At 37.6% G+C, this 12,763-nt stretch overlaps 1 protein-coding gene across 14 annotated transcripts in view; it reads right to left on the bottom strand.

The window, feature by feature from the left end:
* The window catches only part of ZNF236 (zinc finger protein 236), a 92,986-nt gene that overhangs the window by 15,583 nt on the left and 64,640 nt on the right, over positions 1–12,763 (bottom strand). For 9 of the 14 annotated variants that reach the window (XR_012672402.1, XM_075142201.1, XM_075142206.1 and 6 more), the window contains 7 exons: positions 11,940–12,085; positions 10,443–10,686; positions 9,829–10,008; positions 8,378–8,530; positions 6,989–7,179; positions 5,726–5,857; positions 684–881 (listed from right to left, as the gene is read on the bottom strand). Coding sequence is in view for 12 of the 14 variants with exons in the window: in XM_075142201.1 (XP_074998302.1) it covers positions 684–881; positions 5,726–5,857; positions 6,989–7,179; positions 8,378–8,530; positions 9,829–10,008; positions 10,443–10,686; positions 11,940–12,085 (1,244 nt within the window). In the remaining 2 variants the exon portion in view is untranslated. The other 5 variants (XR_012672403.1, XM_075142197.1, XM_075142207.1 and 2 more) reach the window with 5 other exon arrangements.

Here is a 12,763-nt window from a genome sequence, read left to right as displayed (position 1 = left end):
AATGTTTGCTCTTTTCGTAAAGCACTTCTTCAAACCACTGCCTTTTAGTATCTCTCAAAGATAGGATACCGGCCTGGACATACCACTTATCTAGTACAACCCAATATTCTTAACAGGAACATTCTATAATCTAATTAAAAACTTAAACACACCACTGATTTTCTTGAAAAGATGTGGAAGTATCAGTTTGTTCATAATCTAGAGAAAACTACATAGAAAATATCACTAGACAACAGTAATAATATAACGATATTTTAAAACAAATGCTTCCTCTGCAGATGTCACTTGTACTCACAAGACAGAGCATCTGAAAATCAAATGATAGAGTGCAAAGCAGATAGCTTCCTATGATTCCAAAAGCTTATCTGGAAATCAGGATTAGCAGTGATGACATATGTAAGCAAATAAAGTAAGTGAAATATTTTTCTGGCACTATTATTTGCATGACAGACATTCACATTTTACATTTTGTAGTCAATATATGCATTAAAATCCTCTCCATGCTCCAGGAAAGAGTTCTCTACCTGTGTATATATTATCACTTAGACTCCCCCTCTCAGATGCACAACTCTCACACTGTAAAAGGAAAGGTAAAGGGCTAATAGGTACCTGTAATTAATATGGCAAAAAGTCCAAAACAAAAGAATGAGCTAACAGAACAATCAACTGTTATTACCAAATACCTTGAGATGTGTTGCTCGCTTAAAAGCTTTATTGCACACATGGCAAACATGTATTCTTTCCTTGCCATGAACCTCTTTACTATGGTGCATCAACATGGTGGCTGAAGAAAAGGTTTGACTACACTCAAAACACTGGTGCACGCGACCTTCCTTTTCTGCTTGACTGCTTTTAGTCACATTAGGAGAAACCTCTGTCACCTGTAACAATTTACAAAAACACTGTCAAATAATTTCATAGGCACATCCACAACAGTGGTTTATTTTTCAAAATCTACCTCAACGTGACCGATTTTTGGAGAGTACTTGCAAGCAACTTACCTACACAAAGGAAATAAATAAGTTGTACGTAAATATGAACTTGTATTTCATTGCTCTTAAGAATGACACATATGTATATTTTAAGAAAATAGAAAGATAATAACTATGATCAAATTCGTTTACGCATTATAAATAGAATGTGTTTGTAGCAATATTTTCCTACATTCAGTTTTATATTCCTGAGCATCTCAGATGATTCTCACATTTCTCACTGAACAAAATTCAAAGCCAAAAACATTTCAGACAAAAAAGAAAGTATCTCTGATTTACAGAGGAGAAGAATATTTTCAATTTGTTTAATTTCTTCACTGGGAACTCTGTTTTCGTAAGGCAGTAAAGCTCCGAGCTACCAACACAAAGTTCCAGAAGTACGGAAACACAATGGAAAGTTGATAGAATTTGAATGGGGTTGTGTTGCATTTTTGTTCTGTTATAATCAATGAGGGGTGTTTGGAAAAATTTCACTTTCTTCAAATAAAATAACATAAAATTCCTTCAACTTTATAGATACAAAAGAATCTTAAATACGTTAACTTATAGAAAGAAACGAAGATGAAAGAAAGATAAAGGTAGTAGTACTCTAAATGAATTATTCAGCATGAACTAAACTTGAAAAGATACAGAACATAGTCAGAATATTAACCATACTAGAAAGTAAAGATGCAATATAAAACATATTGAAAGAAATGACAAAAAAAATCCCGTGTGCCTGCGTGCGCATGTGCATGTGTGCGTGTGTTTCCAACTAGTTGGAACCTCTTGGGAAAAGGGTGAAATGTTGAAAGGTCAATCAATACAGTCATCATGATTAAATAAAACACATGACATTACAGGGAATGACAGAAAATTAGTTTACATTACTGTTACATTTTGACTGTTACTACAATACTGCTACTCAGACACAGTCACACTTTAAAAGTGACATTATAATAAGCCTTATGAAATGGCACCCTGATTTATAAAAGCATATATATTGAAAGACACAAAATCTAGTTTTAAATTCAGAAGAGTAAGAAAATATGTTCATGTTAAATTTTAAAACATCCACCTCCACAGAGTATTTGAGCACTAACATTGTTAAGAACTCACACTCATAAGCATACGCAAATGTAAAACTCATGCACAAGATGTTATTAGAAACATAGAATAGTTCAAGTTGGAAAGGATGACTTGAGATCATCTAGTCCAGTGTCCCTAGAGCACATTCAGGGCCACGCCCAGACACATTTTGAATATCACCAAGGATGGAGACTCTACAACCTCCCTGGACAACCTCTTCCAGGGTTCAACCACCTTCACAGTAAAACAGGGTTTCTTTGTGCTCACACAGAATTATTTTAATTTGTGCCCATTGCCTCTTGTCCTTTCACTGGTATCACTAGGAAGAGTCTGGCTGTCTGCTTTAGTCCCTCCCATCAGGTATTTATGCACGTTGATAAGAACCCCCCACCCAGAGCCTGCTCTCTTTTAAGCTGAACAGTCCCAGCTCTCTCAGCCTCTCCTTCTATGTTGGATGCTCCAATCCCTTAATCGTCTTTGTAGCCCTCCACTGCACTCACTCCTGTATATCCATGCCTCTCCTGTACTGGGGGGCCCAGGACTGGACATGGCACTCTAGATGATGTGTTCTCACTGGTACTGAGAAGAGGGGAGCATCAACCCTCTTGACCAGCTAGCAACGCTCTTCTTAATGCATCCCAGGATGGTGTTGGCCTTCTTTGCTGCATTGCTGGCTCACGGTCAACTACTTGTCCGCCAGTGCCCCTGGTCCTTCTTTGAAAAGCTGCTTTCCTGCTGCTCTCAGTGTGCACTAGTGCATGGGGTTGTCCTTCTCTAGGGACAGGACTTTGCATCGTTTTTTTCCCTTTGCTGATCTTCATGAGGATCCTGTTGTGAGGATCCTATTGGCCCAATTCTCCAGCCTGTCAAGGTCCCTCTGCATGGCAGCACACCCATTCAGTCTGCCAGCCACTCCTTCCCGTTTTCTATCATCTGTAAACCTGCCGAACATGCGATCTGTTCTATCACGCACATCACTAATGAAAAACATTAATGAACAATAGTGGCCCCAGTATTTGAACCTGGGGGAACACCACTAATGACTGGCCTTGAGATGGACTTTGTTTCATGGATCACAACCCCTTCATGCCTAGCAGTTCAGCCAGTTTTCAATCCACCTCACTGTTCCATTTAGCTAGCCCATACTTCACCAGCTTGCCTACGAGGAGGTTATGGGAGACAACATCAAAAGCCTTACTAAAGTCAAGACAAACCACATCCACTGCTCCCCTCATCTAGCAAACCAGTCATCTCGTTGTGGAGGGCTCTCAGGTCAGTTAGGCATGTTTTCCCCTCCATAAATCTCTGCTTCTTGTCCTTCATGTGTTTGGAAATGCTTTCCAGGATTATTTGCTCCAACACCTTCCCAGGGATTGAGGTGAGGCTGACTGACCTGTAATTCCCCAGATTCTTCAACCTGCCCTTCTTGAAGGCAGGAGTAACTTTTGCTTTCTCCCAATCCTCAGGAACCTCTCCCAACCACCATGCCTTTTCAAAGATAATAGACAGTGATCTGATGATGACATCAGCAAGCTCCCTCAGCACTCATGACTGTATCCCATCACCAATGGATTTGTGTATGATCCCCCTCTATTGAGGGTACATATTCAGCGTTCCACCCTTTCCCACTGATCTTAGTGATCTGGGATTGCAGAAGACAAATCTTACCAGTAAAAATGAAGCAAAAAGAGACACTCAGTACATCACTCTTTTTCAAATTTTCTGTCACCAGGTCCTCTGCCCCAATCAGTAGCAGGACAATGCATCTTCCTTTTGCTGCTGATATACCTGTAAAAGCCCGTCTTGTTACATATTATGTCCCTTTCAGAGTCAACTCCAGGTGGGCTTTGGGTTTCCCAAACTCATCCCTGCCTCCCTGAATGGTGTCTCTGTACTCCTTCAAGGTCACCTGATCCTGCTTCCACTTATGTATGCTTCTTCTTCAAATCTGGGTTTTGTCAGGAGCTCCTTGTTCCTCCATGCTGGCCTCCTGTCGCCTTTGACTTCCTACACATTGGGATTGACGATTCTTGAGCTTGGAGGAGGACAACGTTTAAAATCAACCAGCTCTCCTGGTCCTCTTTCCCTCCAGGTCTGCTTACCATACGATTATTCCAAGCAGAACCCTGAACAGACCAAAGTCTGCTCTCCTCATGCCCAGGGTTGTGATCCTGCTATTTGCCTTATTTCCTTCCCTCAGGATCCTGAGCTTCACCATCTCATGGTCACTGCAACAAAGGATGTCCCTGACCTTCACATTCCTAATCAGTTCTTCCTTGTTTGCAATTATCAGGCCCAGAAGAACACCTCTACTTGCTGGCTTCTCAGTCATCTGTATCAGGAAGATACACTCCAGAAATTTCCCAGATTCCTTTTGCCCTCCTTGTTGCCCTTCAATGTGGACCAGGGATTGCAAATCACAGATTCGTTTAGGTTGGAAAGGACCTCTTGAGATCATCTAGTCCAACTCATCTACTCAAGAAGGGTCAGCTAGGGCAGTTTGCCCAAGATCAAGATGAAAGCCTCATCTTCTATCTGCTTCTGATCAGGCAATCTGTAGCAGATGGCTAGTATTCACGACAGTGCCACCCACATTGGTCTGCTTGCCAATCCCTACCCGTAAGGTCTCAGTTGGCTCACCCTCCAGGCAGAGCTCCATGCATTCCTACTGCTGTCTTGCCAGTCTGTCCTTCCTAAAGATCCTGAATCCAGCCATGGCAGCGCTTCATTATGTGAGCTGTAGCACCTTGCGTCTCTGATTCCAATGAGATCACAGCCCTGCAACTGCATGGAGACCTCTAACTCCTCCTGTTTGTTCCCCATGCTGCATGCATCAGCGTACAGGCTCTTCAGAGAGGCCTGAATTGTCAGTTGTGACAATTTTTCCAAGAAAAAGTGTTGGAAGTTTCTTCTATTATGTTGTTGTCTCAGCACCTTTATTCATACCTATACACTTGAGGTAGGCCCCCTCCCTTCAGCACTTATTATTTCTGAGGTTTCTCTTGCCCGTATCAGCCGCAACTTGCCCACATCTTGCCCTTTGCTTGCCAATCCAGTCCACCACTTCTTCACTTGATTGTGGGTCACCACCTGCCTCTCCCATTTTTCCTATTTTAGAGCTTGCATTACCGGGTTAGTTGAAAACATTCATTTTGCCTTCAACAAGAGAAGTCTGAACTACTTTTTCTAATATTAATACTGTATTACATATGCAAAAGTTTCTATTGAAATTCAAATACATAAGAAGTTGAAAAGACTTTATACTGCTCCACTATTAAAGCAATTTGGTTACTAAAACAGAATGGAAAAGGTGTAGCAATAGGTGCTATGTTTTTCCACAGTGCTCAACTTTGTCTATTTTTATTATCTAATTACAAACTTACTTGGAAATTTTTGGAGCAGTCTGTGTTGACAGCATGGTTATGTAATTTGTATAAAGAAACGCATTATTAATTGCATTTCTTTTTTGTATATGAAAAAGTGTTTTTAACTCAAAACTTAAAACGGAATCTAGGTGACTAAGTCGTCACAATTAACTTCTTCCCAATACTCTTACTTGGGAATGACATCAGCCTTCCTGCTTCAAGATATAGAGAAATCATTCCAGTATTTTGATTACATAATGTCCTTTACCCACAAAAGATACAGAAATATATTGTATCTACCTGATATGTTATTTCATCAGAGTTTGCAGATGCTGAATGGGGTGTATGGCTCACCAGTATGACTTGCTGTGAGCCTGACCCACTTTGGCTAGCGAGACTGGAATCTGTGAGTATAGCAGGGAACTGCTGACCCTGTCAAAGAGAGGAGGAAAGAAAAAAAAAAAGGTACAATAACTATATTTAAACAGCTAGCTGTAGTCATGTAAATTATTTTTATACCTCAAAACTACTTTTTTTTTTTCCCTTGAAAAAGTCCATTCCAGAATCCTATCTGAATGAATACTACTGATTTCTCTTCTTTTCTCCTTCCATTTTAAGTCTACCAATTCAAGGGTAACAACAGCTGGAAATCTGTAAGAGTAGAGATTCAGTTCTGATTAATTTTTCCCAGCCTTGCATTAATTGCTGAATGTCTCAGTCTTCCCTTGTCTTTGTCTCTTTAGCTGATACTTTCTTTAACCCCTCTATTCTGCTTTCCTGCATGGTCTTCCCACAATATTTTCCTTTTTAAAAATCTCTTAATTAAACCTACTTCCAAATCTACACTGAAATTCCAACCACACTATGACCTTAAATTTTCACTTTCTAGTCTTCTAATATTTATTGATTGTTTTTTTTCCCCCTCTCCGCTCTATGCATTCTATTTGCCAACACATCCTTAGCTCTTGATGACACCACAAAAATCTTAAATTATAATAAAAACAAAACTAGTACTAAAGCTGCTGGAGAGAAGATAGTCCATACAGCACTATTCTTATAAAAATCTCTTATAAAAATTTCTTATAACGCTACCTGTTATTAAAGACAGTCAATTTAATTTAGATTCTGTCCTGTTATTTGCTGTGGAAGGAACTGTCACAACTGCTCTTCAACTCTCATGTTCACAAGAAGTAAACGAAAAATTTACCAGACTAAACCATAAAAAGTTTAGGAATACTAAGATATATTACTGAATAGCGATGATGGAGTACACAGTTTAGTTTATCACTAAAAATTGATCTCAAACAATGTTTGAAACAGTAGAACCTATCTGTTCATCGCAAAAAAAAAACCCTGCAAAATTTATCTGTATTTCTGTTTAAATATTTTATGCTTTTAGATGCCAGCACGCACACACTGTTGTCAGAAAGAAGGAAAGTTAACCGAGTTTTCAAATACAATGTATTTACAGGACAAAATTATTTTCTAAGCAAAATCTCCCATTCCTGACCTGTTAAGACAGTAATGTTAGTTTATCTGTCAGTTCAGAAAAGCATTTCTTACCTGTGAAGTGATATTAAGTGTAACTGCATCAAGACCACCTGACAACATTCCCTGAGTGTCAGCAAGAGTCAAGGTGACACTACCATCTCCTCCAACTCCTGATGAAGACATTACCAAATTCTGGGCAGAAACTGTAGACTGAGATATGGGTGTTGTTGAAGGAAGGCTCGTTCCACCTGTTGTATTAAGTTCTGGAATATATGCAAAATAGTAAAAAAAAAAAAAAAAATCTGTTACATACATAAACTCTTAGCTGCAAACTTATTTTAATTGAACTTAATATTTTCTATTTCTCTTTTGCTAGGCCTTTCTATTTTGGAAGCAAATAAATCAGTTAAACAGCTAATCATGTGTCAAAAAGTGTCAGAGAGTCAGATGATAAAATTAGAAAAATTACATCTAAATATAGCTTGATGGACATCACACTGCAAAGCAGTAACTTTGTGACATGGCGTGTGGGAGATGACTCATTGCCAAAAGGACACCTGAAGAAGTTTCAGGTTACACATTTCTGTAGTCTGACCACTTTCAGGGAACTACACTCTGACTCATAGCAGTAAAACCAAAATTTGAAAACTCCATAACCCAACGCTCCCATCCTATCCTTGCAACATGGTTGATAATCCATAATAAAAACCTGAGAAGATGAGACAGTTTGTTTTTACTATTTCATTTACTAATTCACTACACAAGAGCATGCCTTAACATTCAAATCTTACAGGATACTCTGGGGTAGGCCTCCCCCAGTATGACATTAAAGCAGATTTGCTTTATAGATGTATATGTGCATTAAAGGAAGCTACGAAAGGAGACAGACGAAAGGAAAAGGAAGACAGAAAATTTAAGTATGCGTAAGAGTGAAGAAAATTATTTACATATCAGTAATAAGTCTGTATTAGTGCAAACTGCTGCAACCAATCAGTGCAACCAAGGCAACCTGCTGCACTGGTTGAAAGTATGAATGACTATATACATATACACACATGTTTGTGTGTATATATAAACAGAAATTCATATGCATATTTAAAATATCAAAATTTGAATACTAGAGCAAATTTGATATAAAGGACATTTTATCATGTCTGCGGCACATGTATCAGATTTCTTCATCCTTCAATTTACAGAAATAGTCCTTCAATATTCCTGTAACTGCCTCAAAGTACTAATTTTAGACACGCCTTCTTGTTTTCATTTTCTTTTTACTCTGTGGAGTAAAGCTCATTTAAATTGGCATAACAATTTAAGGCCACTGAGAGAACACACAGAGCCATTTAGTTCCTGAAGTGTAATGTGCAAGATTATACCATTTCAGATTTAGTTACCTGGTCTAACATCTATTTTTTAACAAAATGTTATTATTGTTAATTAGAAAAATCATCGTATGCATACCTGGAGCATTTAGTGAAGTGCCCTGAGAAAGAAGCTGGTCATTGCTTATAGTTAATGTAGCACCTGTAGTCTGACTGTTGATAGTTGGCGCTGTCAGCCTTAAGCCACTATTCAGATCACTGCTTCCAGAATTATGCTGAATAAGATCTTGGCCTGAATAGAAATTAGTCCTATTATAACTGGAAATGTCTCAATGTTATTCTGCTACTGTACTTAGAACCATAAAAAAGTAATCATAAAATAACAAAAGTAGAAAATACAACCAAAATAAAAAATTCATTTCTACACATGAAGATTTTTATGCAGAGGGTCAACAAGTTGATGTGATTATGCATATCTAGATAGTAACATGTAGAGAAATGCCTGTGCTTATTAATAATTAGACAAATACTGATCTTGCTTAGTTAGATTCAAGGCACCGACTCCATGAAACCATTTAACCTAGCAAACGAAAGGCTAATGGTTAAAATGTGACTAATGTGACTTTGGTTTTGTTTTTTTTTTTTTAGATCTACTATATGGATAATTAATTGCATTGAACATATCCTCTTTTGGAAAAAACATCACTTTCACAGTGTTAATTTTGTGGAACGGTCAACAAACATAGAACATACAGAAACCAAAAGCAGATTCTATCAGTTGTTGGACAGCTGTACTCCATTATCTTAATGAGCGAACATCCATTTACAAGCAGGACAAACATAGATGGAGGAACGGGACACCTTAACATGGACATTATTGTCATGACACTTAAAAAAAACTAAACATGTCACAGAAAACAGAAAAAGAGAAGAGAAAAAGAAATAAAGAAAAAAGAAAAAACAAAGAAAAGAAAGAGAAAAGCACTGAATACTATACTGGATCTATTAAAGAAATGTAATGATACAAAATAGAAATTGTCTTTGGCAGAATTGCAAAGCTATTTATAATGTATATAGGATCAGTCTCTTAGAGGCAGTAAGAAAATTGGTCTAAATTTTTTCAAAAGAAACCTGAAGTGTTAACTATGTATTATAAAGGCTGAACCGTATACCTCAAAAAATGGTCAGAACATCTATTAGAACATGGTTCCACAGGCATTTAAACAAAACTAGATTAAATAAACCCATCCCCAATGCCTGCCATACTTTTTCCCATCCCAGTATTATCCAGGAGTTGCACTACCTCAAGTGAGGCACTGCCAGCAAATAGGAACTGGTTATATGGGCTTTGCCATTGAGAAAAATATCTGTTGAACCAACACTATGAATAAAATAGGAAGCCAATCTAACATGCATCCTCAAAGCAAATGTATTTGGCTTTCAAAAGCAGATTTGGGGAATATCTTTTAAAGCTGATGAATATAAAAAGTACACCATGGGAAAGCTGTGGACAATATCCTCAAATGCCGCTGTATAGCTACTTTATAAAACGGAGATCTGGTATCGTTAAAGATCATTAAAAATACCAACCAGATATTGTAAGAGTGATTTCTTGAGGACTTCCTGATGAGCTTGTAGTAGTAGAACCCGAAGCATGAGCTAGAACTTGACTCAAACTGGAATTATTTATGGTCAATGTTATCTCATGTTGTCCATTTGAAGATGATACCATACCCTGTGAAGTCATGACTTGAGAGATGTCCTGTGCACCTAAATTAAGCGGGTAGAACAAAAAAAAAATCCATGAAGATCCTTTTTTTATAATAGATACAATTTTTAAAGCAATTAATACATTCTTTTCTAAACTACTATTAAAGATGTAGCAGGGGAAGATGTTAGAATTTGTACTTTAAAGAAGAAATTGTTTTCATATCCAATTTATTCCTCTGCAGGTTAAGATCTTCAGAACAAAGATTTTGTATGTTTCTAAAGACTAAATGTTGTTCAATATTTTCATTATATGGTCCACCTTCTGAAAAAATCATATTCAAAAATGGTAAAACAAAGCTGTAAAATTTGCTGGAGACGCTGATAGAAGAACTGTATGCTTATTTGGGGGCGGGGGGCAGATTTTCTCACTGTGGGTAATACCATAATTAGAACTAAGACATTCAAAACACAATAAAACTATTGACACTGCTTACCACTAGCATTGGTTGTCAGCACAGACTCTTGCTCCGATAGGGATCCTATTGTCATGTTAGCAGAAGATGTTACTGTGGGCTGCAAAGACAGGCCTGATATAGGCTGAATAACCACGTTAGCTGGCACTGCATTTTCTGTTGCCTGGAGGGAGGGATTTTGTGGAGCCATACTGGGATCTCCAGTTAGCTGCTGAGCAAGTAAATTACTCTGCTGTAACGTCTGCTGTAGAATACTTGGATCAATCTGAAAAGCAAGTTTTCAACCTGATCAATCTGAAGTTAACAAATATGGGTTTAGTGAGCAGTCTTAACATAAATCTAGAATTCAAAGGGTTGCATATAGAGTATATATAATATACAAACTTTATAATTAAACATTTTAAACTCAAATTTATTTTTTAAGTGTCTGTATATAGCCAGTCTCCAAAGTCACTATACAAACAGTCTTTAGCTGTAGATTCTTCCCTCCCTTCCCTCAGCAAAATGTTTGGAAATCAAGATCATAGTTACATATGAGCATGCTGGGCACCAGGTACCCACAAAGCTGGCATCCTGTCATCCTGTACTGTCTTACTGCTGCATGTAACGCTTATCACTGTCTTCAGGTCTTTGAAAGTGAAAAGGCATGGAGCAGAGAGAAGACCGATATCAGAAATTATCTATTTTTTCAGCTCCTAGGGTCATTAAGGTCTCAGTTCACAGTCAAACATCTGTTCTTGATAGTTAAAAATAGACATTTTACTCTTTAGGAATGAGTGTTTGGGGACTAGGGGAAACAAAATTAAAATACAGTTTTCTTCATTTTATGCTAAAAACTTCTTTAGTAGACAGACTCTGAGCAACGCAATGCAACTCTGAAGAGGACCCTTCCCTGACCTTGGGGTGGACCTGGTGACCTCCAGAGGTCTCTTCCAACCTCAATGATTCTGTGAAACCGATCAAACACAACCAAGTTCATCAAAATTGTTCTTTCACATAATTTTAAATTTTTAAATGTAATCAGCACACCTTTATCTGTTGTTCATTTTACAAGCTCAATGGGAATTTAAATTGTGAATCCAAGTATTAAAAACTTGCCAAATAACACCGGTGTCTTATGTTAAGGAAAAGAACGTTCTGTGCAATAATTTGGGTTGGTTTGTTTCTGTGGGGGGTTTCTTTTGGGGGAGGGAGTGGGGAGCTTTAGCCTAAAATGCTTTTAAAGTGAAAAGACAAAATGCAATTAAAAGAAAAAATACAGATTTTTAAGCAATCTGCCAAAATCCCAGAGGTGTAAAAAAAAACCTGAAAAATTGAAAGAAACCAGAACAGAAAAAAAACACCACTGTGCAGACATTGTCTAAGTCTTCTAACATGGTACAACTGATACAGCATGGTATTTCCACGTGCTTACTCAACTCAAGGGAACTCTTCCACAAGTACGTACGCTCATTAAATCTCCTTTAGACCTCAACGTGACTCTATAAAATTAAAAGCAAGAAACTGCGAGCAACCTACCTGTAATGTTATGTTGTTAATACTAGTGGCATCTATTCCAGAAATTTGAACATTTTGTCCAACCAGATTAGCAGCAAGTTGTAACTGTATTCCTTCAAGAGTGGCCAAGCTACCATCTGTCAAGGACACAGTTAAGTCACCTCCAGCTACCAAAGAAAACAGTCATATTATAATGTTTTTCTTTATCATTACTGACTGCCTCTTTCAGCTTGTTTATTTTTATAAATTAAATCAATACAAAAGCTACACACACACATATTTATTTATGCCAAGAAAATAATTTGAAGCAGATGATTGCCTTTTTCAAAGCTTCATAAATTCTATGCGATTATGATTGTTATTATTTAAGCACTAGCTAGCATGTTACAAAACAAGAACCACCCCAGAGTAGCTTTGGAAACCTGGAGAAATTTGGTGTAAATTTCCTTGGAGAGTGTGCCACGCCTAAATACAAGCAGCACTCACACATGATATGTACATTCTGACTCTGAACATACACATGAAAGCTACTGCCACATTTTTGCACAGCACAAACATTGTTCAAGAAGGTATCAAATTTCATCCTATGTACTCACGTGGATGGAAATAAAGGTACATTAGCATTTGAAATACAAAATCTTTAGAACATAGAAAGCTCCTAATTTCAAAAGTTGAACAGACCATCTCTACAAAAGGTCTTGAGAGAATATATGGAAAAAGTCACCTTGTGTTTGACACACCTTCTTCTCCAAACACTTTCAGTATGATCAGCCAGTCTCCTTTGGTTGATGCTTCGAAAACATCTATCTATCTATCTTTCCCTCTCCAAAATCCTTTAGTATAAT

Source organism: Calonectris borealis, chromosome 2 (assembly GCF_964195595.1).
Source record: "Calonectris borealis chromosome 2, bCalBor7.hap1.2, whole genome shotgun sequence".
NCBI classification, from domain to species: Eukaryota; Metazoa; Chordata; class Aves; order Procellariiformes; family Procellariidae; genus Calonectris; species Calonectris borealis.
Note: the sequence above shows the minus strand (reverse complement) of the source record. Positions and strands in the feature narration are given on the sequence as shown.